Genomic DNA, 26,366 nt, shown 5'->3' with positions numbered 1-26,366 from the left:
TCCATTCCTTCGCCTTTGATGCCTTACTTATAAATTGCGCTAGCCTTGTTAGCTTGATCTGTGTCCAGACCTTTTCTGACCAACGTGCTACGGGCAGGTCCCTCTAACTGCACTGAGGGGGTAGACGGGCTGCCTACACATCTGCCCCCTTGACCCTGGGATCCGGGATCTCTTAGGGGGAAGGCAGCTTCACTGGCAACCGGTTCACAGGAGCCGAGGGACGGGGGCTGTACGTCTAAAACTGCCCCCCGCCTCCCAGCGCGTTTACACCCCAGCCCCCCGTTCTTTGTACCCCCAGCCCCCTTCCCCGACCCCGCGCTTTGCCGCCCGAGCAGCGACCCAGCTCGCGCCCCGCTCCCTGCAGCCCGCGCGCGCGCCTGCGCCCTCCTCCTTTTCCCCTAGCAACCGCCGCCGGGGAGACCCTGGTAACGGTGCACGCGGGAGGGGGAGAAAGAGAGGAGGGAGGGTCACGTGCGGCCGCGCGGCCGCAGAGCGAGCGTGAGCGTGCGCGAGCCGGTGCAGCTCTAGTAGCGGCGGCGGCGGCAGCAGCAGCCTGAGCTGGGGGGAGGGAAGGAAGGAGGGAGGGAGAAAGAAGCGGGCGGGATTATTATGGGCTGTGGGTGCTGCTGCTGAGCAAGATGGAGCTGTCTGCAGTGGGGGAGCGAGTGTTCGCGGCCGAATCCATCATCAAGCGGCGGATCCGAAAGGTGAGCAGCCGCCCAGCCCGAGCCCGGCCCCGGCCCCGGCCCCCCGCTGCCCTGGGTTTGTTGCAATGGCCATTTCGCTAATCCGCCCTCCCTCTCTCCCTCTCTCTTCCTTCTCCCCCCTCCTCCGTTCCCCTCCTCATCTGTGTTTTGCAGGGGCGCATCGAGTACCTGGTGAAATGGAAAGGCTGGGCCATCAAGTGAGTTGTTCGAGTATTTCTCCGTGTGTGTGTGTGTGTATGTGTGTCTGAAGGGTTTTCCCCCAAGTCCGCGCTGAGATAATATTATGCATCCCTTTCCCGTGCGCGCAAACTGTACTCTGGGGTTGCTCCCCCCCTCCCCCGCCCACATTCTCCTTTTTTATGCGGGTGCTCGTGTTTTGTTTATTTTTTTGTGCCTTGGCAGGTACAGCACTTGGGAACCTGAAGAGAACATCCTGGACTCCCGACTTATTGCAGCCTTTGAGCAGAAGTGAGTTTAACAGGGGAAACCACGTTTGTTTATTTGACATCTGAGCTACCCAAAAAAAAAAAAAAGTGTATGTGTGTGTTTTGTCTTAAGAAAAAGTTTAACTTCCTAAAATTTGACTCCCTAAAGGGAACGAGAGCGTGAGCTGTATGGGCCCAAGAAGAGAGGACCCAAGCCTAAAACTTTCCTCCTGAAGGTAACTTTTATTTAAATAACTTAGGCCCAGTTAGATGTATCCAAAATCCCGCTGCCTGTCCACTTTTGGAGGTACTTAACTCTCAAATGCCTTGGGCCTCCCTTAGTCTGCATGTCTGGTGCAACTAAATAAAAGGGGGGAATAGAAGTAAGTGCATGAGATGCTGCTTGGGGTAGTGAAGGATTATCACCAATGGGATAGTAAAAGCTAGGGTGTGTGAACCTGTGTTTGTGGGGATGTTCTCTTCTTGTCAGTCTCCTCCTCTCCTTCCCCTCCATCCACCCCCAGATGTTTGTCCCTGTGGTGTTTGCACCTATCTGCTCTCTCTCCCCACCACAGTGGTATTTCATTCCTCCCTCCCCACCTTTGGTCTGCATGTGATAATATAGTGGCATACTTGGTGGCTATGAAAAGGTTTTGTAGTTGTTGTTTTTTTAAGATATGACAAGGGTCCTGCTGCTGCCCCTCCTCTTCGCATGTCAGTATGCTAGATGCCCACCGGCGCTATATTGGCAGTCCTTTGGGGCTCGCTGCTTGTTCTGAAAGTCATGGAATAACTATGCTTCTTCATGGCATAAAGACTCCACATCGTCCCCATTGACAGCGTCATTTTCATGATATCTGTTTTTTCATGCATAGTCGTGTTTTGTCTCAGAAGGAAGACTTTTTAAAAAAAAAAAAAGGTGGAGTCCCCAGTTTCCTCTTTTTAAAATGTGGTGGTGGTGACCTTTGTAGCGGAAGTTAACAGATTTTTCCTGTAAGAGTTGGTATCTGCCATATTCTGCTATCTGACTGACACCCTGCAGACAAATTTGTTGCATTATTGCTCCCCTACAAATCCCAATCCTGGATCATAAATGAATGGAGGTGCCAGAATATCATCCAGTGTATTTAAGACAAATTTGCATGGGGAGTCAGGAATTTCTCAATTCTGGTCTAATCTGATACCCAGATGCTATGGAGATGGGTGCTGTAGCAGTGCATCTAATACTCCTATCTCAGGCATTGACTCATTCTGTGCCTTTGGGCAAGTGAAGTTACATTTTTGTGTCTGCTTTCCCTATCTGTAAAATGGGGTTAATACTTTGCTTTCCTGCCTCATGGGTGTTGAGAGGCTTCACATCTTCAAAGCTCTGTTGAAACATAAGTGAAGCGCTAAGTGGCAGCACTCAAAGTTCTGTGCAATAGGACAGTGGTTCTCAACCAGGGGTATGCGTATGCCTGGGGGTACTCAGAGGTCTTCCAGGGGGTACATCAACTCCTCTAGATATTTGTCTAGTTTTACAACAGGCTACATAAAAAGCACTAGCAAAGTCAGTACAAACTAAAATTTCGCACAGAGCAGAATAAACCACTCATTTTTTATCTACTGTACACTGAAATGTAAGTACAGTATTTATATTCCAGTTGATTTATTTTATAATTATATGGTAAAAATGAGAATGTAAGCAATTTTTCAGTAATAGTGGCTGTGACATTCTTGTATTTTTATGTCTGATTTTGTAAGCAAGTAGTTTTTAAGTGAGGTGAAACTTGGGGGTACGCAAGACAAATCAGAATCCTACAAGGTGTACAATATTCTAGAAAGTTGAGAACCATTGCAATAGGATTCCCCCTGTTATCTGCTTTGGAAGGATAGAGCATATGGGAGGACCGCAGACATAGTTTAAACATTGTGGGGAGAATCTTCCTGGGGTTTTCTGGATGCCCTGGTAAAAATTGGGGAGCTCTCTGGAAATTTTTAGGAAGCACTGCTTGTGATTGGAACATTCTCCCCCCTCCGCAGCCGCCACCACCACCACCTTGTCTACATTGTTACTCTTTCCTTAATTAAAAACTGAAAACGATAAAAATCTGTTTGCTTTCCCCACTAATGAGTGTGTTTCTTTTTACACTTCACTCCCTGAAACGGAGCTAGTCAGTTTCATTCTATAGTCAGTTTTTATCTCTGACACTTATGCTTTAGATCTTCTTGTGTTTGGGAGTCTAATAATGCAGAGGAAAGCTTAAGACGACACCATTGACTTAAAAATAACATTTCTGTTTGAATTTTTTTAACCTACTATTACTTGTAACACTTGAAATCTGAAAAGAAACATTCTAATTTTTGCTTCTTTATTTACATTGAGTATTTGACAACTCTAATCAGTTTTCCTGAATAGTCAGTTGGTTTCCTCTTCTATGTGTGTGGGACAGAGCAACATGGAAGGGGAACATTTAGTTAAAAAATTTAAATGTGTAAGACTATATATAGCAACATGTGATTGTATAGTCGCAAAGAGCTGGCAGGGCATCTCAGAAACAGGTGCAGATTCTGAATCCACCTTACTTCTGACTTACTGTCTAAATTGATTAGATTTCTAGTTAATGGTTTTCTATTTTAAAAAGATATTGGGGTTGGGGGACACAAATCATTGACACTTCAAGAAATAAGCATTCCTATAATTTCTTAAACACCACCACAACAAACAATATTCCTTCACTGGCGTCTTGACTTGCCTTAATTCTTTTCCCTCCCCAACTCTTGAAATCTACTTGACTGTTTCTGTAATCCTCTGACTTGTGCTTATAGTTAGCTTGTCACGCTGGAGAAGAGAGTGAAGCGTGGAACAAAAAATCACCACTGGTAGGTTGATGCCTCACTGTGGGGAGCACTGAGTAGGGCAGGAGCTGCTGGTGTCTCCTCTGGGGAGGAGGTCTGGTGAGAGGAGGTTGTGTTGGGGACTTCCCTTAGTTGCTGGTTTCTTTGGGGTGTTATTTTTAGGGCTGGATCAGAAGTCAGACTAGACAGCAAGAAGTAACTCTCTTTTGGTTTAGTACCATCTGAACTTGTCCAAACTTTTTTTGAGGAAACTTTACAATGTGATTTTAGTTAGAAAATCAGCTAAAAGAGCCCTTCAGTCCTTTGTACTGAAGTCCTATCTTTCTGTCTGCCAAAGCCAAGGTTTTGACTCCTGTAAATGCTGCAGGACTGATGCCACTACAGGAGGAGAAGGAGGGTTCTGTTCTGTCTTGCACATTAAACATGTTGTCAGTTCTTTTGACTGCAGAATCTCTTGCCGATGAGGACTTCTGAAGCACGGGGGAGAAACTTGACTCTTGGGTCCCCGGGGGAGTTTGCAGAGCTGGCAGTTAGAACAATATTCTTTTTGACTGGCAAACTCAACCGATTAGAACTGGAAGGCATGGAGATTAAATACGGAACCAAACCACGACTGGTTGTAAAAGGCTAGCATGCACTTGTAATGAATGGTTTCATATATAATGTTTCTGACCAAGATTTTCAAATGTGGTGTTTAAAGTTAGGCTTCTAAATCCATATTACAGCATCTAAATAAGTGGCCTGATTTGAAATTCCGTTTGCTTATTTATTTAGTTATCTTAATATTGATTTGGAGCCAGATTTACAAAGGAATTACTCTTTGAATTGAGTTATGTGCCTAATCTGCTTGGGCACTTCTTAAAATCCCACTAGGTGCCTATCTGCATTTTAGGGCACCTGATTGTTTTATAAATGTGGCTGTTGGTGCCTTAAGTCAGGCTTCGAATGCTTGGCTTTTCTATCGGATCGCTAAGGGATATCACACCAGTGTTTGTGATATCACTAACACGGTCTTGCATCATGGATGGCAGGACTGAAAGTGTGGGCTTCAGCTACAGTATTTTGGGTAGAAGGTTTGGCTGTATTCCCTGGATATTAGTCAAACTTTCCCATGGATGAAGTTTACTTGTAGGGGGGATCATGGCATGCAATAGCCTGTAAGGTGACACTAATTTATGGAAAACGTAAGTTGTTGCTTTGGGAGAGGAATTTGGAGTGGCTGATGTGGGGCAGTCCTTTCCAACCTTTATTAATCTGACATCCCTGATAGATCTTGTCTGTAGGAGGTTGCTTGAGGGTTTAGAAATATATAGAGAGGAAATATCAATAAGATTCAGTCTGGGGAAAAATGGAAGCTCATGCAGAGTAATAGAGACACATTAACTGTCCCACACATATACTTTGCATGCAACTTTTGTCTTCCTTTCTCACCTCCCTGACATACTTCTTTCCTCACAGCTTGGTTGGCTTGGGAAATGCAAGGGTCACATGCAACTCCATAAAGTCATGCATGTGCTATCGGAGGACATGTCCCTGACCCTCCTGCTCAGCTTGCAGAGATCTCTATTCTCAGTCACTCTAAATAATAAGGTAAAGATTGGAGGGTGTTAATGGAGAAAGTAGTACTGAGAGCGTGCAGTAATAGACAATAGGGGATTTCCCTCTTGCTGCTTGCAAGACCTAATTTAGTCTGTAAACTGAAGTGGAGGGAGGCGCAACATGGTGTTAAGCAACTTCCTCCCTCAAACTCCGCTTTTGATCTCCCTGTTCATAAATTACCCCTCAGCAGATTGAAATTGAAATCTGTTCCCTCATAGCATTCATTTTCCCTCCAATGGGGAAACACAGTTTATGGTAAGGTTGCTTAGGAGCCACAGCTTGCTGTTGCTCTGTCAGCTAAAGCTTGCAGAATGCTAGTCAAAGAGGTGAAAGGGGAAATAAGGGCTCTTATAAATATATTATTTGAGGGGGGAGTACAAGACAAAGCAGATGCACTACTAAATAAGGAGGGACTCATGTAAATACGGCAGAGCTACTAAAGTGTTTTCTTTTGAATCAAAACAAAAAAGAGTTGCATCCTTTATTACTTCCTATTTGTAGAGTTATTGACATAAATTAGGTAAAGTAGGATTTGTGGGGAACTTGAATATGTACTTCTCACCCTGTCTTCAGTATGTGTATCCTAGAGTGTGACGGGAATGAACTGATTAAATTATTTGTTGGATCACTAGCAATAATTATTTAAAAAAGAACAGAAGTAGGGAGGTGTGAGCTGATGAGAATTCATGAGGGGGCGGAGCAAATGTGATCCAGATTTCCAAAAGAAGGGAAAAAAGTGATCCTAGCAATTACTGTGCTGTAAATCAACCTTTCTTCTCTGTTAAATGAGAACAAAATCTCTAAACGATTGCAGACTTTTATCTTGGTGAAAACTGAACCAGGATCAATCAACAGGGTATTCTATGTACAGCACTGAACACATCTTCCACTCTTAAGTCACCAAGGTAAAGACCGTCCCCACTCCAAGGAATTTACCATCTGAAGGAGACATTTAAGATGCACTTGTGAAGTTCAGAGAAAGGATCAACTTTTGTTGTCTTAAACTATGAACCCTTACAATTCATGAGCACCATAGAAGAACTGAGCCTTCAGCAGGGAGAAGTGTGTTTCTTGCAGAGATTTGAGTGAGAAGACGACTTTGTAAACTGGGATTGGGAGGTAGCTCCAGGTATAGAGGGAAGCAGGCACATAACCAGGAATAGGAGAAAATGAATGGGTCAGTAAAACTATCAACTTCCAGGGGGAAGAGAGGAGCGTTTGTAAATGATATCTGACAAACTTGATCACATATTTGGTAGAATTACTGGACTAGTGTCTGGAAGGAACACGGTAGTTGGGACATCTGGATTTTCACTAAAGCATTTGATATTGTTTCTTGAAACTTTACTTGAGAAATGAATTCAAGCTGACTTGGGTATGTGTACTCTAACATGAATTGCTAAGCATTGCAAAGAATGTAAACTAAGCAATGAGTAACAGCAGTGTATTGAGTTGGAGGGAGTGTTAGGTTCCATTTTAGCCTATTTGTTGTAAATCTGTCAGAGGAGAAAACCAGCATGTTAATTCCATTCATAGGATAGTAAAATACAAGGTTTCATGAGGGTAGGGAAATAAAATATGGGCAGGAAAAAAGAAATGGATTCAACCAGGAAAAATGCAGACAAGTGCTTCTGGGATGTAAAGTAATCTGGGACACAAGTATTCAATGAGCATAAGACACTTTGAGAGCAGAAATACTTCTAAAAGAGAGAGAGAGTGACACACACCATGGTGTGATAGAGAAAAGCAAATTAGACATCAGATTAGTGTGATATAGTGGCAAAAAAGACAAGGGGATTTATGGGTTTGCTGTGCAGGGGGAGCCATGCCAGCTATCAGGGAGTTAATAATCCCTCATTATATGGCTTCAGTTCGCTTGGAATAAGAGATTTCATTCCCTGCACTGCACCACACTACTAGATAATCCCAAACTGGAGGGAGTTCAGAGAAGAGCAGTAAAAATGCTTGAGGGGCTGTGATAATGATGTTTGAGATAAGACAAACAGATTCAAAGTAAAATATGGACCAGAATAGCTTGGTTAAAAGATGTCTGAAGAGAACCAGTGTGGGAGGGATAGCTCAGTGGTTTGAGCATTGGCCTGCTAAACCCAGGGTTGTGAGTTCAATCCTTGAGGGGGCCATATAGGTATCGGGGCGAAAATTGGTGATTGGGCCTGCTTTGAGTAGGGGGTTGTACTAGATGACCTCCTGAGGTCCCTTCCAACCCTGAGATTCTATGAACCACTGCCATCTGTATGTATTTAAATGGTGATGAAAAGAGTGAGGAATTATTTGGCTTCAAAGAGCTATTGAAACATACTAGACTGTAGTCTCTTTGGGTTAGGAATCTGAATATCTGTGCTGTAAGGCACATAGGCCGTGGAATAATAGATGAGTCTGAGCCAAAGAAACTCTGGATGCGCATTAGGACGTCATGCCTGACAGTGAAATCTGTGAGGATTTGTGTGTGCTAGAGATTTTTAACCTTTGCTGAGGATAAACACATGTTTGTGGCCTGTAGTAAACATTTGGGGAGTGGCAAACACTGTCCTTACAAATACATTAACCACCTTGAGTTATTTGACAATCGTTTAATTCCAGGTATAAAACGCCTAGTGTTCATGAGCCTTTAGACTGTGGAATTTGTTTCCAGACGAAGCAGTAGAAGCCCCCAGCCATCACTGGAGCCACTTACAGCTAGACTAGACAAAGCATTGGAGAGCTTACTGTAGGGAACGGCCCTGTATTAGCCAGAGATGAGCTACATGCCTTCAAGTCTCCATTCCCAACTTCTCCCATTGTGTGGCAGGGCTGTTTGAGAGGTTTGGGGCTTCCTGCAGCGTGTGCTGTTGTCATAACTTGGGATTGGAGTGGGCAGGGTGGGGGCAATCAGCAGGAGTGGAATCTTTTGGGATCAGATATAAGGAGTTGGGGAGATAGGCAGGGGAGATAATAGTGCAGCTTAAAACCTTAGCTCCCCAGAACCTGTCCTGAGCTGTGTGCCTGTGAGTGAGTGTCAGTGTCAGAAGGACGAAGTGAGAAAGTGGATGTTGTATCCTGGGGACTGCAGTTCTTACTGTGGTCACTAGATGGTACAAGAATCATTTGATTCTAAGTTGGCAAGGCAATGATGGATGTGGGGCCAAAAGGTCTGGTTACTTCTGTCCGGGGCTGGGTTTTGGGGGCAAGGGAATTATAGAGTGACTGTTTGGGATGGGGGAGAGTCTGTTTCAAAGGGGATGGGGCATCTTATCCTTGCAGGGCGCCATTTAAAGTGTGGCTCTGCTCGGAAAAGCGAGTGTAAAATTACGCTGTAGGGTTCCGTGTTTGTTGTCTCCAAATCAGACTATCTCAATTTACAAATGAAAATGTAGTTAGCTGCTCACGACAATCCTGTTGCTGATGCATGAGCCAGAGTAAATTCCAGCTCACTCTGCCAGAGCTGTCATGGCTCTACGGGACTAAGAAGAACTAAAAACTTTTGTCCCAAATGTTAGCAGATATGACTCCTGATACATTTATTGGGGAGGAGGGGGAAGAGCAGCTCTCTTTTCTCTGAGAAGAGCAGGTGCCTTTCACTATTTAATCTGTCACGTTAAACAAATATCTCATCTGAAGGGGCAGGACAAGTCTGGTTTTTAGGGGGAGAATAAGAACACAGGAATTGCTTAGAAACCTAGGGGTGGAATAGGAATATAAGAATTGCATCGGAAACCACGATAGACCCTAGGTTAGGGTGGGTTGGTTTTTTTTTTTGTTTTTTTTTTTTTTGTCCAAATTTCTTGGTCAAGATCCAGACTGCAGAGAAACATTTTTCACACCACAGTAGTAGTAATAAGTAAATAAAAAGATTTTGCAGTTTGTTCAAAAGCATCTCATGGTCCGAATTTGGCCTGCAGTCCGCGTATTGACTACAGCTGCCCTAGTTCCATTTAGCCCAATATCATGTCTATGACAGTGGCCAGCACCAGATGTTTCAGAGGAAGGTGTAGGGACCTCGCAGCAGGCACGTGTGAGATAATCTGCTCTTTCTCCCCCTCCTCCCACACCCTGACACACACACTAGGCTAAAATCCTAAAACGTGAGGTTTAACATCCCTTCCAAAATTTGCATTTTCATTAATTATGATAACTCCACATATTCTTGATCTCCCTGCAGACAACCCAGGGGATTAGAGACCAGTCATCTTAACTTCAGTACCTGGAAAGATAATTAAACAATCAGTTTGCAGATACCTAAAAGATAATATGGTGATAAGTAACAGTCAGCATGGATTTATCAAGAACAAACCTAATAGCTTTCTTTGATAAGGTAATGAGCCTTGTGGATAGGGAGGAAGTGGTAGATGTGGTATATCTTATATATATGATTTAATAAGGCTTTCAATACTGTCTCACATGACCTTCTCATACACAAAAGTGGGAAATACAACCTGGATGAGGCTGCTATAAGGTGGGTGCATAACTGATTGGATAACCGTTCCCAGAGAGTAGTTAATTATCAGTGGTTCACAGTCAAGCTAGGAGAGCATATCAAGTGGGGTCCCGCAAGGATCGGTCCTGGGTCTGGTTCTGTTCAGTATCTCCATCAATGATTTAGATAATGGCATAGAGAGTATACTTATAAAGTTTGCAGACGATACCAAGCTGGGAGGGGTTGTAAGTGCTTTGGAGAATAGGATTAAAATTCAAAATGATCTGGACAAACGGGAGAAATGGTCTGAAATAAATAGGATGAAATTCAATCAGGACAAATGCAAAGTACTCCACTTAGGAAGAAACAATCAGTTGCACACGTACAAAATGGGAAATGACTGCCTAGGAAGGAGTACTGCGGAAAAGGATCTGGGGGTCATAGTGGATCACAAGCTAAATATGAGTCAACAGTGTAACGATGTTTCAAAAAAAGCAAAAAACATTCTGGGTTGTATTAACAGGAGTGTTATAAGCAAGACACGAGAAGTAATTCTTCCGCTCTGCTGTGCTGCGAATAGGCCTCAAGTGGAGTACTATGTCCAGTTCTGGGGGCCACATTTCAGGAGAGATGTGGACAAATTGGAGAAGGTCCATAGAAGAGCAACAAAAATGATTAAAGGTCTAAAAAGCATGACCTGTGAGAGAAGATTGGGGAAAAAAAATGGGTTGTTTAGTTTGGAGAAGAAAAGACTGAGGGGGGACATAAGTTTTCAAGTACATAAAAGGTTGTTACAAGGAGAAGGAAAGCAAATTGTTCTCATTAACCTCTAAGGATAGGACAAGAAGCAATGAGCTTAAATTGCAGCAAAAGTGGTTTAGGTTGGACATTAGGAAAAACTTCCAGACTGTCAGGACGGTTAAGCACTGGAGTAAATTGCCTAGGGAGGTTGTGAAATCTCTTAAAAATCTCCAGTGACAGAGCAGGTTAGACAAACCACTGTCAGAGAGAGTCTATACTTAGTCCTGCCTTGAGTACTGGGGAATGGACTACAAGACCTCTCGAGGTCTCTTCCACTCCTATGATTCTATGTCCAATATCTTTTTGAACCTTGAATCTGAGACTTTCCTCTCATAGTATCCATCAGACCACTACCTTCTCCATCAACCCTTCCTAAAGATCCATTTCTCCCATGACATCTACAAGAAATTACTAATAGTCTGGATGGGACTTTGCTTGTTTGCTTTATTCCTCTCTCCTATCCTTTGTCTTGTTTGTCTTCTAGATTGTGAGCTTATGGACGCAGTCCCTGCTCCCTACATTCAGACAGTGCCTAGCGTGCATTGGGGTGCTTACTCACCACAAATAAACTTCTTGGTGTTGAGCCCCACCAACAACCACCAGATGCTTATGAGGATGATTGGCCCCTTCTCCTGGTGACAGAGTATAGTAACAATTGAGTGTAGCTTTAGAATCTCTGGCACCAGGCTCCCTGGGCACTTTCCTTTGTGCTCCTCTTTCAGGGGAGCATGTAAGAAGGGGGAGGTCAAGGAAATGCGCTAAAGCAGCACTGCATGCTTCGTGAGGATGCTACTTATGATGACAGGAGCGCTTCTCCTGTCAGCGTAGGTACTCCACCTCCTCGAGAGATGGTGGCTTTGTCTACAGGAGAAGCCCTTCCGTAGACATAGCGCTGTCTACACAGGGGGTAAGATCGGTATAACTGTGTCGCTTGGGGTGAGGATATTCCACAGCCCTGAGCGACGTAGTTCTGCCGACATAAGGCTGTAGTGTAGACGTAGTCTCAGACTTCCTCCAAGTGCAGTCCTTGGTAAGTCCTAGAACCTGACCGGCTGCCCTGCACTAACTTCCCTTGTTTGTGGAGGGAGCCGTTCATGGTGATTGATAGTAACAGTCTGCAGATGAAGTCTGCTGTTCCTTTCCCATGGCTCTGAGTTCCTTGGTTGGTTGTTTTAATTGCTGCTGAACACACACCGGCAGGTCATTTCTCTGATCTGTCAAAGATGATGCAAGTGTCATAGCTGCCGTCCTGGCTGATGCATTGGGTATTGAACAGGGGACTTCCGGAGCTAAAGCAAGAGCTGCTACAGCTTGAACTAAAAAGCCAAAGCTCCATAGCTAGGGGCTGTAACAGGCAGTGAGGGGGACTTCTGGCAGCCGTTCGCCACTGGGTTACCTTAGTACTAGGGTCCTGTGCATTTAGTTCTTCATTTAAATGTGTAATTTGTATACAAACAAGGTGTAGCCCTCTGGCTCTTGACAGGGTGCCTCTCATGTGGTCTTGTCACCACAAGCTGAGGTGCCCCCGATTCAAGGCCTGGCAAGTCTCAGGTCGTCTCTGACTCCATTCTGCTCTCTCCCCCACCACCGCAGGCTCGGGCCCAGGCGGAGGCCCTTCACATTGGGGATGTACACTTCTCTGTCAAGCCTGGCTCTAGCACCTCGTCACCCAAGCTGCACTCCAGCGCTGCAGTGCACCGGCTCAAGAAAGATATCCGGCGATGTCATCGCATGTCCCGGCGCCCCCTGCCCCGCCCAGACCCCCAGAACGGCGGGGGAGTGGGAGGAGGGGCTGGCATACGTCCGCCAGTCTCGCCCTTCTCCGAGACCGTCCGCATTATCAACCGCAAGGTGAAGCCTCGTGAGCCCAAACGCAGCCGCATCATCCTCAACCTCAAGGTTATTGACAAGGGCGGGAAGGCCGCGAGTGGGGGAGGGGGCCTGGCCCGTCCAAAGATCCCCTCACGAAACCGCGTCATTGGCAAGAGTAAGAAGTTCAGCGAGAGCATCCTCCGCACCCAGATCCGCCACATGAAGTTTGGCACCTTCTCGCTGTACAACAAGCCGTCCGCTGCACCGGCCACATCTCTGGAGGGCAAGATGGAGGCAGGAGGCTCACAAGGTGCCTCCTGTGGGCTGGTCATGGGCTCCACCCCTTACGATGCCCACAGCTCCAGCTCCTCAGGCTGCCCCTCTCCTACCCCTCACTCGTCCTCCGACCCAGACGATTCTCCCCCAAAGCTGCTTCCCGAAACCCTGAGCCCTGCCATTCCTGACTGGCGCGAGTCGGAGGTCCTGGACCTGTCGATCCCACCAGAATCAGCAGCCACCAGCAAGCGCTCTCCCCCCGGGGGATGTGCTGGGGGCCAGACACCCTCATCATCCCTCTCCTCTTCTGACCCGGAGCAGGAGGCTGGCGACTGGCGCCCTGAGATGTCCCCCTGCTCCAATGTGGTGGTCACAGATGTCACCAGCAATCTCCTGACCGTCACCATCAAGGAGTTCTGCAACGCAGAGGATTTCGAGAAGGTGGCAGCAGGTGGAGGAGGCAGCAAGTGAGAAGTTGGCTCCCAGCTTCGGGGGGGTAGGGGAGGCTCTGCTGGAAGAAGTCATGGTGTGAATGGCTGTTGTTAGTTTTCTCCTGCTCTCCCCCCATCCCCTTCCCCGGTTCTTTTTCTTTTTGCTTGGAGACTGGGGTGGGAGTTAGAGGGCAGAGGTGTCTGAAGTTCCCAGATGTCACAGCTACGAGGGGTTGGGCTGGGGAATGATCATTTGTCTTCAAAGAACATGTTGTCATACTGGTGTGGAGCCTGGGTGACAACGGGGGTGTGTGTGTGTGTTGGGGCTGAGTGGGGAAGGCTCCCCCCCCCCCCATCTTTTCTGAAAGTATGGGGGAACTCCTACTACTGGAGAGATGGATAAGGCATTTGAAAGGGGCTGTGCTACCCTCCACCTTCCCCCTCTGCCATGCACTGTACACACACTCCTCCACTTCTCCAGTTCTTCACCCTGCCTTCTCCCAGGGAAGCTCTGACCCTCTCCCTTCTCTGTGGCATGGGTTAGCTGTCTCTTATGATCCAGCTTCAGTAGTTCTGGCTGCATCTCTGGGAGAGGGATACTATTGGGGGGAGGGGGAGGAAGAGGAGGGGAGGAGATCAGAAGTTAAAGCATCAGGGTTAGAACGAAATTGCAACAGAGCTCAAGTGGGGGGTTGCAACCCTACAACACATGCCCCAGGCTCACTTCCTTCTTGCTTTTACTATTGGTGCTAACTTGGCAGTTGTATGGGCACTTTGAGACTGCCTGGGCCCTTCCTCCTCCCTTCTGCTCCTTCCCTTCCAGATCTTCCAGTCTGCTGAGCTTTGTTGCGCCTGTCACTTCCAGCCTGGATCTTCCTCCTTCTGTTCATCACTTGCACTTGCTCGGGTCTGAGGCATGCTGTACCCTTCCTAAGCCTTTTCCTAGTGGAAGTGGGAAAGCCACACATCCGTCCTTCAATTCAGGAGGAGCAATGGCTTGGCATGACATTACCCAAGCAGGATGAGGTCAACAGGTCTTACCTCCCAGGAAAAATATAAGCCTCCTTGGGTCCACTGAATCACTTCACAAGCCTTGTGGGTGTGAAGGAAGATCTGCTACTCTTCCTGCTTGGTTTCATCTGTTTGTGGTGGGTGCGTTGGAGAGGGTTCACTGCAACCATTTCCAGGATCTAAAATTGCCTCTACAATTGTCAACCAAAGGTGCTAAGAACCTGTTGTAAGAATTACCGTGTCTTGCATTTTGTGTGTGTGTGTGTGTGTGTGTGTGTATGTGTGCGCCTGCCTGCCTCTCCTTCATCTGCCCTCCCCTCCCCCCCACTCCCCAACTCCTTGTTTTTACATGTTCAGTGTGAAATTGGATCTGGAATCGCCCCCACCCTCTGTAATTGGAAGCAAGCGATGATGTGGCTTCCTCCAGTTCCCAGAGACATACCCTTAATGTCCAAATGTGCAAAAGCGCTCTTCTTTGCCATTCGTGGCTTGTTTGACTCTGTGTCAGTGCTGAGCTTTGTGGCTGGATACCCCTCCCTCACTTCCCCACTCCTCTGTTGCCGAATCTGTGAAACACTTGGGTGTGGGGAAGAGGGGCTGATAAAGTTCATCTAAATTAGTGTTGCAGTACGTGTCTGCCCTGATTCCCTGACCACGGGGAAAAAGGGGGTAGGAGGGGTCGCCTGTTGTGGGATCCATAATTCTTTATATGCCTACAGGGCTGCACGTACTGGGGGAAGGAGAGAGAAACTCAGCTCTAAGGAGAGTGTCTCCCTCTGTCACACAGCCACCAAAATAACTAAATTGGGAGGAATTGACCCCTTTTGTGGTTTTGCATGCAGACACCCTGGATTTGAAGGGTATGTCTATCCTACAAGTGCTATGGCTGCTGCTACGCCACTGCAGCGTAGACACTTGCTACAGTGACAGAAGGTGTTTTTCTGTCGGTGTAATAAAACCACCGCTTCAAGAGGAGGTGCTTGATTGACAAAAGAATTCTTCCACTGACCTGGCTGCGCCTACAATGTGGGTTAGGTTGACTTAACTACATTGCACAGGGCACAACATTTTTCACAGTCATAAGCAACGTGGCTAGTGTGATCTAATTTTTAGGTGTAGACCAGCCTTAAAACTCACCTACTGCAAAATAAATGTCTATACAGAAACTTGCATCAAAATTTTAAAAACGTGAATTCAAATGAGTTTAGCTCCAGTTTGTGTGTAGCCAATCTGAGAGATGATCCCATATGTGGTTAGTTTTATTCCCACACAACCACAACACCCACCTCCACAAAGCTGCCCATCTTTTATGGGTTTTTTAAACAAAACTTTTAAAATCCAGCAGAATATTTCAAAACCAAATACAGGGTGGGGGAGACTTCCCCATTCATTCATCAGTCCAAGGCTTCCTGTAATTTGTTGGATATGTATGTGTGTATGTAAATTAATACCTGCCTGTTGTCTCTGCTTTGTTTTGCATCTTTCCTTCACCTTGCACATGCAGGGTTCTCTTATTTCATGGTAACTTCAAAAACAAGCAGGCCTTGGAGAGGTGGGAGATCTATATTGGGAGAATAACAAGGAGACTTGTGTTTTAAAAAGAGATGATTTTAAAAAGGAATTAATTTATGAGGCTGCAAGATAAGAGGAACTATTTTACAGAGTAGATGCATGCCAGCCGGTCACTTTTTTTTAGGTTGCTTGGTTACTCTTGGCGTGTATGTGATGGCGTTCTTGTTTCGTGATAATAAAGTTCAGAAATATTTGAAAAGTTTAAGTGGGAGAAAAAAGGGAACTTTAATAGAAAACTCTTGACATGTTTTAGCCAAGAAATGATCACTTGGCAGAGTTTTTTTTTTTTTTTCCCCTCCTGATGTCTGTTGTTTGGTGTTCCTGGATTTTTCCATAATAAGTGGTTTTCGCCTTCCTCTGAAGCATTGGCCAGAGGATTGCATGGGGGCTCGGTGACCCTTCTTCCTGGAATTATAAAGACAGGAGAGGGGCAGTGGGCTTTGGAGGAACTCGTATCGTAGATCATCTCTCAGTAGGAAAGACGTGCAATCCAGTCAGGGGAAGTAGCTTGAGTCCATTTGTCACCACCCTCCTGGGTGGGTCACCTGTGGGGATTGAACCCTGAACCTCTGGATCTAAAAGCATGAGTCTCTATTGCTTGAGCTTAAAGAACAGGCAGTAGCAGTCTTATAAATCTTTGTGTGGTCCAGCCACTAGAGGCTGACAAAACCCCACGCTGGTATGAATGTGGGTTATGCTCACCTTCCATCTCCCATTTATTTTTTCCTCCCTCCCTACTGGAAGATAAAAGGGAGGTCCCATCCATGCCTTTCAGAGAGGGCGTAGGGTTGGGGGGAGTATTCAAAAGCATTCCCCCAAAACCAGGGGAACAGTCTGTGTCTGTGCCATGTTTATTCTCTTGTTGTGTTTTTAGAGGAGATTTTATGATGGAAAGTGGAAAAAGTGAAATGAATAGTTTTTCAAAAAAAAAAAGAAAAGAAAAGAAAAAAGAAAAGTTTTTAAAAAATGAAATTTCTATAGGGGGAGAGAGAGTTTAAAAATGAATAATAAATGCAGTGATTGCACAAACTGTAGTGGTATTAGATGGTCCTTAGAGAAGAGAGTATTTTGTAGTGTTGAAGTGTGTGTCTGGGATGGTATCTGGCTCACTTGAACTGGAGGAGGGTGTCCTTGGGGTAACCAGCAATTTTTGATTTGAAGAGGCAAGTCCTGTTTTGGAGAAAACCCATGTAATTTACCCTTCTCTTCCCCACTTCCCCAAGTGTTGGCATGAGTTCCATCCAACAGCACTACCATTTCCCTTCCCTGCCCCCTCTCCAGAAATTAGACAGAGGCTCTGTATTTTTCTCCCCTTCCCAGGTACAGTGGTGCCAAAGTTGTTGCAGAATGGTAAATCCTGACCTGATGGGGTCTGGGCCAGGCTGGTAAAATGGAAATGGCATGTGAGTGGAGCTACTGAGATCTTGGATTGGCTTGCATCTTTCTTGCTAGATAACCACCCCAAGAGCAGAATAAACGCTCATTCAGAACAAGGCAAAGCTCCCTTCCTTGTCTTATCAGCTCACTGATTTCAGTGCTTCGTGGAAATGGCATTTTAAATACAGAATTTGCCACAGCAGAACCCGATGTAGCCCAGTCTAGTTTGGTGTCCCACCTCTGGCAATGGCCACTACCAGATCTTCAGAGGAAGGCAGAAACCCCTACGTGTACCTGAAGTTTTGGACAAGTGGGGATCACCCTCTCCTTGGGAAGGCTGGGGTGCATCGAGTGCATGTAGGGGTGAAAGCCAGGATGGCGTTGGTGGGTTTTTACTAGTGCAGGATTGTAGTCTCCTGGACTGTGGGATGTGTGAATGTCCCATAGTGGTGGAGGGAGCTTTCCCAGCCAAGGCTGCACTGTGTCTCTTTGCTGCATATTGTTCATCTGCTGTGTTGGGGTGACTGTAGGAAAGAGGATGGGAACCAGGCGTTGGCGTCTGAATGTAATAAGTTACTAGATATGGGACTCTAAGATTTCTGGCTTGTCAGGGTCTCCTCTGTGCATTTTGGGTAAAAAAACAAAACTGTCTCTTGCCTTCTCTGGGTTGTTCTTGGGAACTCATTTTCTCCACTCTTCACCCCTGAGCTCTGCCAGTGCTCCTCTGTCCTGACCTACAGCTTCAGTCCTGAGCTGAGCGTACATACTAATCTCCCACCTTTGCTCAGCACTCCGTTCTGGTCTCACTGAAGCTAGCATATGGGCATGGAGCTGACAAGCATACAAAGCCTTTGCAGGGATGGGAGGATGTATGTAGGGCCAGTGGGGAGTTCTGCCTTCTAATCTTAGGTGAGCCACTTACTTGCTGTGTCTTTTCAGGGGATGGGGGAGTGTCTCCGCATCTCCTGTACTTCAGTCACCCCTCTCCTGCCACCCCTGCTGGGATGGAGGTGAGGTACCCTCCCTCCTTTACCAAATGGGTGCTGTCTGAGCTGAGTCTTCCTGGGTCATTAAATCCCCTTCCTCACCTCTGCTGTTAAAGGAAGTTTCAGGCGCTTTGCAATATTCCCAACAGTCAATCTAACTTCCTTCATGGACCTGACAGTACTGGGGATGGAGAGTTGGAACTCCCTGTGGATATCCAAGCTAAAGCACAGGTTGGGGTGGGGGAGCAGCTGTGCTGGCAGGTAGTCATTTCTCCCACAGTCCCGCCCTCCACACCACGTCAACAGTGGTGTCTGTGGATGTGGGATGGTGGGAGGAGAAAGTAGCGTAACCAACTGGGATGGCCCTTCTCGCCAGCGGGTGTGGGATTCCAGTTCCATAGCCAGGATTTGAGTAAGGAGATGCAACAAACCAAGAATGGGTGTCTGGCTAAGTGCTCTGTGTCCCTTTGGAGGAGTGCTTGTCCGTCTCCCATCCCCACACCTCTAACTGAGGCCTTGCACTGTTTGGCCTGATGTATCCTTTTCTCCAGTGTTGCTTGCTTTGCTGCTTTTTGGATTGCCCAATATCATGCAAGAGCTGGGATCTTATTTACTTTTTATATGAATATAGATATATATAGATATATATGTATATATATATATATAAAAGAACCCCCCACGTAATCCGTCCCAATCCCTATATCAAACGCATAATAGTTCAGAAGGTTGCTCTTGGGGCTGGGAGCTAGGCATTCCTGGGTTCTTTTGATTTCCTGTGATCTTGTGCAAGTTGCTTCACGGCCCTTTGCCTCTCTTCCCCTGTCTGTACCATGGGGGCAATGCCCTGTAGAGGTTGCTGGGAGGCTAAAATTTAGTAATGTGCATATAGAGCTATAGAAGGGCTGAGTATTGCTTCAGAACCCACGCATTCCTTCCCAGATACTTTATAAATCCATTGCATTGTCACTCTGGCTTTGAATGAGGGAGCGTTTTGGCCCTCCTCCAAAAGTGCAGTGTGTACATTTCTGAGGAGCAGAATCTCTCATCTCCTCTTCCCCCACCCTTATTTTTCCATTTGCCGCTTAACCTCCCCACGTCCGTTATCCAGCATCAGATCTGGGCATCCCTACTGCTCCTAGTAGTCTCCTCCCCCAAAGCGAGGCAATTGTGTTGACACTGTGTGGTCCTGTATTCTCATTAAAACATGCTATTCACTTCCAAGGTTGAGATAGCCCTCACTGGTTTACAAGAAGTGAAGACCAAGAAGTCCCTTCTCCTCTCCTCCCCTCTCTCTCCCCCGCCCCCCAAAAAGAATCTCAGTCAGGTAACAAAGGAAGATACCAGTTTTTCCAGGGTTGTACCTCTAGCAGTTCTTCTGTCCTTCCCACCTTCTGCTGCCTAGCACAAGATGAAACCCTACAGGACCATCCAGAGTTCTGTCTTCGATGCAGAACTGCATCTAAGACCTGCTTTCCACCCTAACAGGAAACATCAATCCCTTAGGGATGTTCCACTCTTGTCCCTCAAGGGGGTGCTGTCTGGAGTCTTCTGCAGAGACAGCATGTTCAGTCTGGGGTGTGGACTGCCCCACTTTTGCACTCTGGCCAATCTAAGACTGGTATGGGGAAGAGGGTATTGAGATATGGCTGCAACTGGGGAAATAGTGTGGCAGAGGAAAGAAACAGGGTGATTACCCCAAAGGAGAAAATCAGTAAGAGAAATCAGAGTAATGTGATCTTAAATATTGGCAATGGTGGGTGATTCAAGAGAGATTAATTTGATGGGGGGTAATGGCAGGTTAAGTAGTTTAAACATTAATCCCTGTATTAGCTAACACCCCATGATGCCCCAATTCAGCAAAGCATCGAAGCACATACTTAAATCCATCCCTGTTCAGCAAAGCACTTAAAGCATGCACGAAACTTCTAAGCAGGTGGTTATGGATCTAAGTACTTTACTGGATTGGGGCCTCATACAGGAACTGTGTCTTTTTAAATCCAAGTAAATTTTCCCCATTATTGCAGTTTTCTTCTTTGCACTTCCGCTAGGATGGTGAAATTAACTTGGTCAGTATCACTTCCTGGTTCCCCAGGAGTAGCCCTGACTCTTCCAGTGTAGCAGGGACAAGTGGGTTTCCTTGTTGTGGGGGGAGGAAACTTCATTCAAGTTCTGAGAATAAATAAATCTACCATCATATTTTTTAAAATCTAAATTTTGGAGCTAAACTACTTGCCATGCCCCCCCCTTCTCCTCTTAACAGTAGAGGATTCTTTTTTTTCTTTTCTTTTTCTTTTTTTTTTTTTTTAAATTTTGGGTGGAAAATTGCAAGGGGGGGTGGGAATCAGGGCTTGCACATCTGCCTCTTCCCTCCACCTCCCCAGGTGCCAAACTGAAGCCCAGATCCTGCAGACTTATGCAAGTACTTAACTTTAAGCAGGCAAGTAGTTCCACTGATGTCTAGAGGTACTTGCTTCAAGCTGAACATGTGCATAAGTCTTTGCAGGATCAGGGCCTTACTCTTTATCCCAGAGAGAGATTTTGATTTAATTTCTATAATGGTGATGGTCCTGATGCAACCCATATACCCCCCCCCATACCTGCCCCACACTTGGCATACAGGGTATGGTTACCCTTTAAGCTGGTTGTGTGATTCCCAGCTCAAGGAGACATTCACACTATTTCTTACTGAGCTAATACACTAAAAATAGAGTGTAACTGTGGCAGTGCGACCTTCAGGACTGGCTAGCTACTCTAGGGTCTCAGACGGGCATGTACTCGGGGCAACTAGCCCGTCCTGTGGCTTGTGCCACCATGGCTTCACTCTATTTTTAGTATGCAAGCTCTGAGAGCTGGCACAAGTATGTCTCTTCAAGCTGGGAATCACACACCCGGAGCCAACTGGAGACCTACCCAGAGAGGGGAGGTGGTGACTTTTTTTAATTTAAAATAAACCTAAATATCTTGTAACTTTTTTTTATTTTGAAAAATGCATTTAATTAAAGAATCATGCACGAATGAATTGTATATCTATATATTTTTTTGTCTTGTAATTTTCATTTTTAAATATAGTGTTTGCGTTTGTTTATTTTAATCCAGTTCCCAGCTGGCTAAACTCTGTCTAGAGTGGATGGATGGGACGCGGAGTGGGGCGATAGGATCCCCCTCCCATTGGCGTTTCCAGCGGAAAAATGGCTTGTTCTGGGTTTGGGGGCAGTTTGTGCTAATTACTCTCGTATTCTTGTACATTTTGTTCTTTCTGCTGCTCTTGAGTATTGTATCGATGCCAGAAATGGGGAGTTAATGAAAAATATTAACCCCAATAAATTGTTACATTCCAAAGCCTGTTGCCTGCCTTGTGTGTATGTGACTCTTTGTGATTTTCAAAGGTGAGTGGCGATGTTTTAACCTGCCAAGGGAAGCAGTGTCCGCCCCATCACTTCTGTTACTTACAGCTAGCTTCGCCAAAGCACAGGAGAATACACTGCAGGTAACAGTCTTGTCTAACGAGGAGTGTTGGAAAATGGACTAGATGTCTTAATAGGTCTTTTGCCCTTTAATTTTTATGTAATTGGGGACAGACTAGCAGAGCTGTTAACTTGGCTCTTTAGGTAGTTTCCATGTTTAAAAACAAAACAGCAGCAAATACAAATGAAGCACAAAGCTCGAGTCAAACTTCTGCCCAAAAACAAAAACACAAGGAACTGGGCTGCTGCTCTCAGAGGCAGACACACAGATGTTTTCCTCTGGAGGCATCCATTCACCTGGAATCCCAATATGAGTCTGGCAACAAGTGACCTGTTAACTACCTGGACAAGCCTGACGGCTATTTGTTATTGATACTGGCTCATACGTAGCTCTTGGACTTCAAAATCTGTCGTAACTAGAAGAAGAGGAGATAGAAGCCTGGTGCCCTTTTTCTACTAAAAGCAAAACAACAATCTCCGTGTTATGATGTGAAAATGCCAAACTCCTGCCTTCTATTTAAAACGCTTAATGAGAGGCATATTGAAAACCCATCTAGATGTGGGGCAAGACAAGTCTATGCTCATCATCTGTTTCCCATCCTTTTGTCTTTAGTGCTTGCTGCAAGTTGGCCCAGAAGAACCTGTGGGCACCAGATCTGATCACTAAGGCCTGGTCTACACTGCATGGTTAGGTCAACACAAGGCAGCTTACATCAACCCAGCTATGGATGTGTCTACACTTAAATTTTGTTCCTGCCAATATAACTGCCCCGGTATGGCAGCTTAACACCACCACCTCCCTGAGTGGTGGAGAGTCAAGGTTGATGTAATTAGGTCGACTCAGTATCAGTGTAGATACTGTGTTACTTACGTCAACTGTTACTGGCCTCCAGGAGCTGTCCCACAATGCCCCACAGTGACCACTCTGGTCACTGTTGTGAACTCCATTTCCCATGGGCCAGGTGGACAGGAAACTATTCCTCCCCTTTAAAGCCCCACAGATTTTTGAAATTCCTTTTCCTGGTTGCCCGGCTTGGCAAATACCTAGCAACAACACTCCATTGTTATGTGCAACTGCTCACCTGCCCATGCCAGCTACTTGCAGTAGGCAGAAGGTTTTGTACCTCCTGGGTTTGTGGGGAGAAGAGGCAGTGCAGGCACAACTCCGATCCAGCTGTAGAAATGTTGACGTCTATGAGCAGATTCATTGGGGCATGCAGGAGAAGGGCTAGAAGAGAGACCAGCAGCAATGCCGCATGAAAGCCAAGGAGCTGTGGCAGGCATAACAGAAGGCAAGGGAGGTCAACAATCAATCTGGTGCAGAGCTGTAGACCTGCCACTTTTACAAAGAGGTCCATGCCATCCTTGGGAGAGACCCCACACCTGAGCCCTGTGGATACTTTGGAGGAGCCCGAGTCACAGGACCCTACCATGAACAGCAAGGAGGAGTATGGGGGACAGACGACCAGAGGATCCAGCTGCACAGTGAGCCAGGGTATTTTTTGACCCCATCGCAGTCCAGGCAGTTCTGACAGTCACACAAGAGCAAGCCTGATGCAGGGTAAGTATGCCGTTTGCTTTGAAATTACAGAGATGGAACCCCCCAAACTAGCAGGACACGTGTTGATTTACTCTTTTATTTATGCTAGAAGAGGTAGTGAAACAACCAAGAGACGTGGTGGTGGTATCTGCTTCTCATCCCCCTCTAGAGTTAGACAGAGGGGGCCATGCAGAGCAGTTTGTTTTATGTTCTCCAGGATGTCCTGTGAATTCTCCATAGAGATAGTGATGAAACTGTGATGAAGGTACTCTGCAATCCTCTGCCAAAGGTTTCTGGGGAGGGCTGCCTTATTTCTTCTGCTGCAGTAGAACACTCTTCCATGCCACTCAGTGATTACTTCAACAGGCACCATTGCAGTACATAGGCTAGCAGCATACCGGCCCAGGTGGCATCGGGATGCCAGCAGCAGCTGTTACCCTCAGAAGTGAGTTACTAGCTAATATCACCCCTGCCGGTGGAAAACAGTGCCACTATTCACTTCCATTGCTCTATACAACTATATTAACTGAGCTATCCTCCTTCAATTCCCCAACCATCTCCCCAGCCCAAGGGCCATACTCGCCATGGCTGGTGCTGTGACTGGCACAGGACTGTATCATCCCAAGGAGAAGTGAGAATGCAGTGCTCACAACTTTTGGGGATCAAGAGGTGTGAGTCCAGTATCCTAAAGTTTGATTTCTGTTGTGAATATACTGACAGTGGTACTCCTGTGTGTTGTGGCCTTTAGGGTCTACCCCTCCACACCCACAGAAAGCCTGAGCCAGATAAGGAGAAAGAAGAGGACTCAGGATCATGTGTTCTAGGACATGTTGTAAGCCTGTGCTTACATAGAATGAGAACAGGGCCTGGAGGATGACTCTTGCAGACATCATGGGGAAGGAAGGAGTGGAGAGGAGAGGGAGATGCACCAGAGCATAATGGTGCTTCTCAGGCAGCAAACCAAGATCCTACAGACTCTGATAGAGCTGTAGGTCCAAGAATCCCAGGCTTACCTCCCTCTGCAGCCAGTAGACAACTCAATGTTGGGACCTCCTTACACCACCTCTCAACATTCCACATGGCATCAGGGACCACTGCACTGCCCCTACCAATCCAATCCGGGGGACATTAAAGACCATCACAGCTGCACATACACGGATCTGTGAAAGACATGGTTGGTGTGTGCCCACCTAAAATATAAAATGGCAGTTCTTTCCCCTTTGTAAGTTGTGTTCCCTTAATTTATCAAGTTTTATAAAGTTCTAAATGTTTAATCATTTGCCTGGTTCACATTACAGAATAAAATTCTATTTTTTGAAACATAATTCATCTTTATTCGTTCACAACATATGCTGGCTGGTGCTGAGCACATCTGACACTCCCCAATTTCCTGTTACTTCATTTTATTCCAGAACGCACAATATCATTCTCAGACAGTATTAAAAGGTGCATTAACAAAGTTATATTACTACACACACAACACTTGCTACAAGATTCATACTGGGCTGCAAAAGACCAAGGCCAGCTCGAGCACACTACTATGAACCCTATTAAAATGGTCTTTCAGAGCCTCCCTGAGCCATATAGCTCCGTGTTGAGCACTTCTTATAGCCCTTGTATCTGGCTATTCACATTCAGCGGGCAGCCGTTCACTCCACCTCCAACCTAGTGGAAACTTTTCCCCCTTCGCTTCACAGATATTATGCAGCACACAGCTGGCAGCAACAATCTTTGGCATTTTTTTTCATTGAGGTCCGGTCTCGTAAATAGACAATGCCATTGACCCTTCAGACAACCAAAGGCACATTCAACTATTTTTCTGTACCTACTGAACCTGTGATTCAAACGGTCCTTGGTGCTGTTGAGGTACCTGGTGTACAGCCTTATGAGCCATGGGAGCAAGGGGTAGACTGGGTCTCCCAGGATCACTGTTAGCATTTCAACATTCCTGATGATAATCCACCAGCTGGAAAAGAAAGTCCCTGATTTAGCTTTCTGAACAGTCTTGTGTTCTTAAAGATGTGTGCATCATGCACGTTCCCTGACCAGCCCCCAGTGATGTCAGGAAAGCATTTATGGTGATCCACCAGTGCTTGCATTACCATAGAAAAATAGCCTTCTCCCTCGATGTGCTCTGTGGTTTGGTGCTAAAATAGAGATGTGTGCCATCTATTGTGTGCCACAGTTCAGGAAGCCCATTGCTGCAAAACCATTCACTTATGTCCTGCACATTTCCCAGAGTCGCAGTCCTGTGTAGGAGGAGGCAATTAATGGCCCTGCACACTTGCATGACAGCTGCCCCCCAGGGCCGTCCTTAGCCATAGGCAGAATAGGCAGTCGTGTAGGGCACCACTCTGCTGGGAGTCCGGACAGATGGGAAGCAGTGGAGCATGTAAGAGCAGGGATGCTGGGTCCTAGAGAGAACCGAATGCAGCACAGTCTGAGGGAGGAGATTGGCTGCTGGGGTCTCTGGGAAGGGGAGAGGGGAGGGGTGGGGGAAGGAGGAACTCACCTGTGAGTGTGACTCTCTCCCCCTGCGTGAGGTGAGGCAGGCTCAGCGGCTGCAGTATCCTTTGTTGCCCCCACCCCCATAAGGTCCATTCTTCTCCCCACGGAGCACCTCTCCCCACCTCCCCTCTGGCAGTCTGGGTTGGGTGAGGGGAAGGGGGGGGCTGACTGGCTACGTGCTGAGGAATGAAAGTGAAAGTAACTCACTTCCTCGGCAGCCAGCCAGGATTGGAAGGGTCACATGCAGCTGGCTGGGCCAGATAGCATGTGTGAAAACTCAGAACGGGGGTTGGGGTAGGGTGACCAGATGTCTCACTTTTATAGGGACAGTCCAAATTTTTGGGTCTCTTTCTTATATAGGCTTCTATTACCCTCCATCCCCTGTCCTGATTTTTCACACTTGCTGTCTGGTCACCCTAGGTGGGGGTAATTGGTGCCTATATAAGACAAAGCCCCAAATATCAGGACTGGCCCTATAAAATCAGGACATCTGGTCACCCCAGCTGGGGAACACGTCTCTCCCCCGGGCTGGCAGCGATCCTTCTCATCTGCAGGGGAGCTGCGCAGGGCAGGATGAGCTGCTGTGGCTCCGTAGGTGCCCCGTC

General features: G+C 46.4%; 1 protein-coding gene across 2 annotated transcripts; it reads left to right on the top strand.

Annotated features, from left to right (window-relative positions):
* Nucleotides 1–546: 546 nt before the first annotated feature.
* On the top strand, nucleotides 547–21,588 carry CBX6 (chromobox 6). Of its 2 annotated transcripts, none has more exons than XM_084633752.1 (5): nucleotides 547–707; nucleotides 861–904; nucleotides 1,110–1,175; nucleotides 1,302–1,368; nucleotides 12,432–21,588. In XM_084633752.1, the coding sequence occupies exons 1-5, from the start codon at nucleotides 639–641 to the stop codon at nucleotides 13,341–13,343; spliced, it is 1,158 nt and encodes a 385-aa protein (XP_084489878.1). In that variant the 5' UTR covers nucleotides 547–638; the 3' UTR covers nucleotides 13,344–21,588. The 2 variants fall into 2 exon arrangements, with proteins under 2 accessions (XP_084489878.1, XP_084489877.1); XM_084633751.1 differs by having other exon boundaries at nucleotides 12,378–21,588.
* Nucleotides 21,589–26,366: the final 4,778 nt, after the last annotated feature.

The sequence above is a fragment of the Lepidochelys olivacea genome (genome assembly GCF_965140295.1).
Source record: "Lepidochelys olivacea isolate rLepOli2 genome assembly, chromosome: 1".
Lineage (NCBI taxonomy): Eukaryota > Metazoa > Chordata > Testudines > Cheloniidae > Lepidochelys > Lepidochelys olivacea.
Note: the sequence above shows the minus strand (reverse complement) of the source record. Positions and strands in the feature narration are given on the sequence as shown.

Excerpts from the sequence above, each read along its gene's own strand:
- CBX6 (XM_084633751.1), top strand. The coding sequence starts at position 639 with ATGGAGCTGTCTGCAGTGGGGGAGCGAGTGTTCGCGGCCGAATCCATC. Across the intron at positions 708-860 it reads TCAAGCGGCGGATCCGAAAG|GGGCGCATCGAGTACCTGGT; the intron begins GTGAGCAGCCGC and ends TGTGTTTTGCAG. Across the intron at positions 905-1,109 it reads TGGAAAGGCTGGGCCATCAA|GTACAGCACTTGGGAACCTG; the intron begins GTGAGTTGTTCG and ends GTGCCTTGGCAG.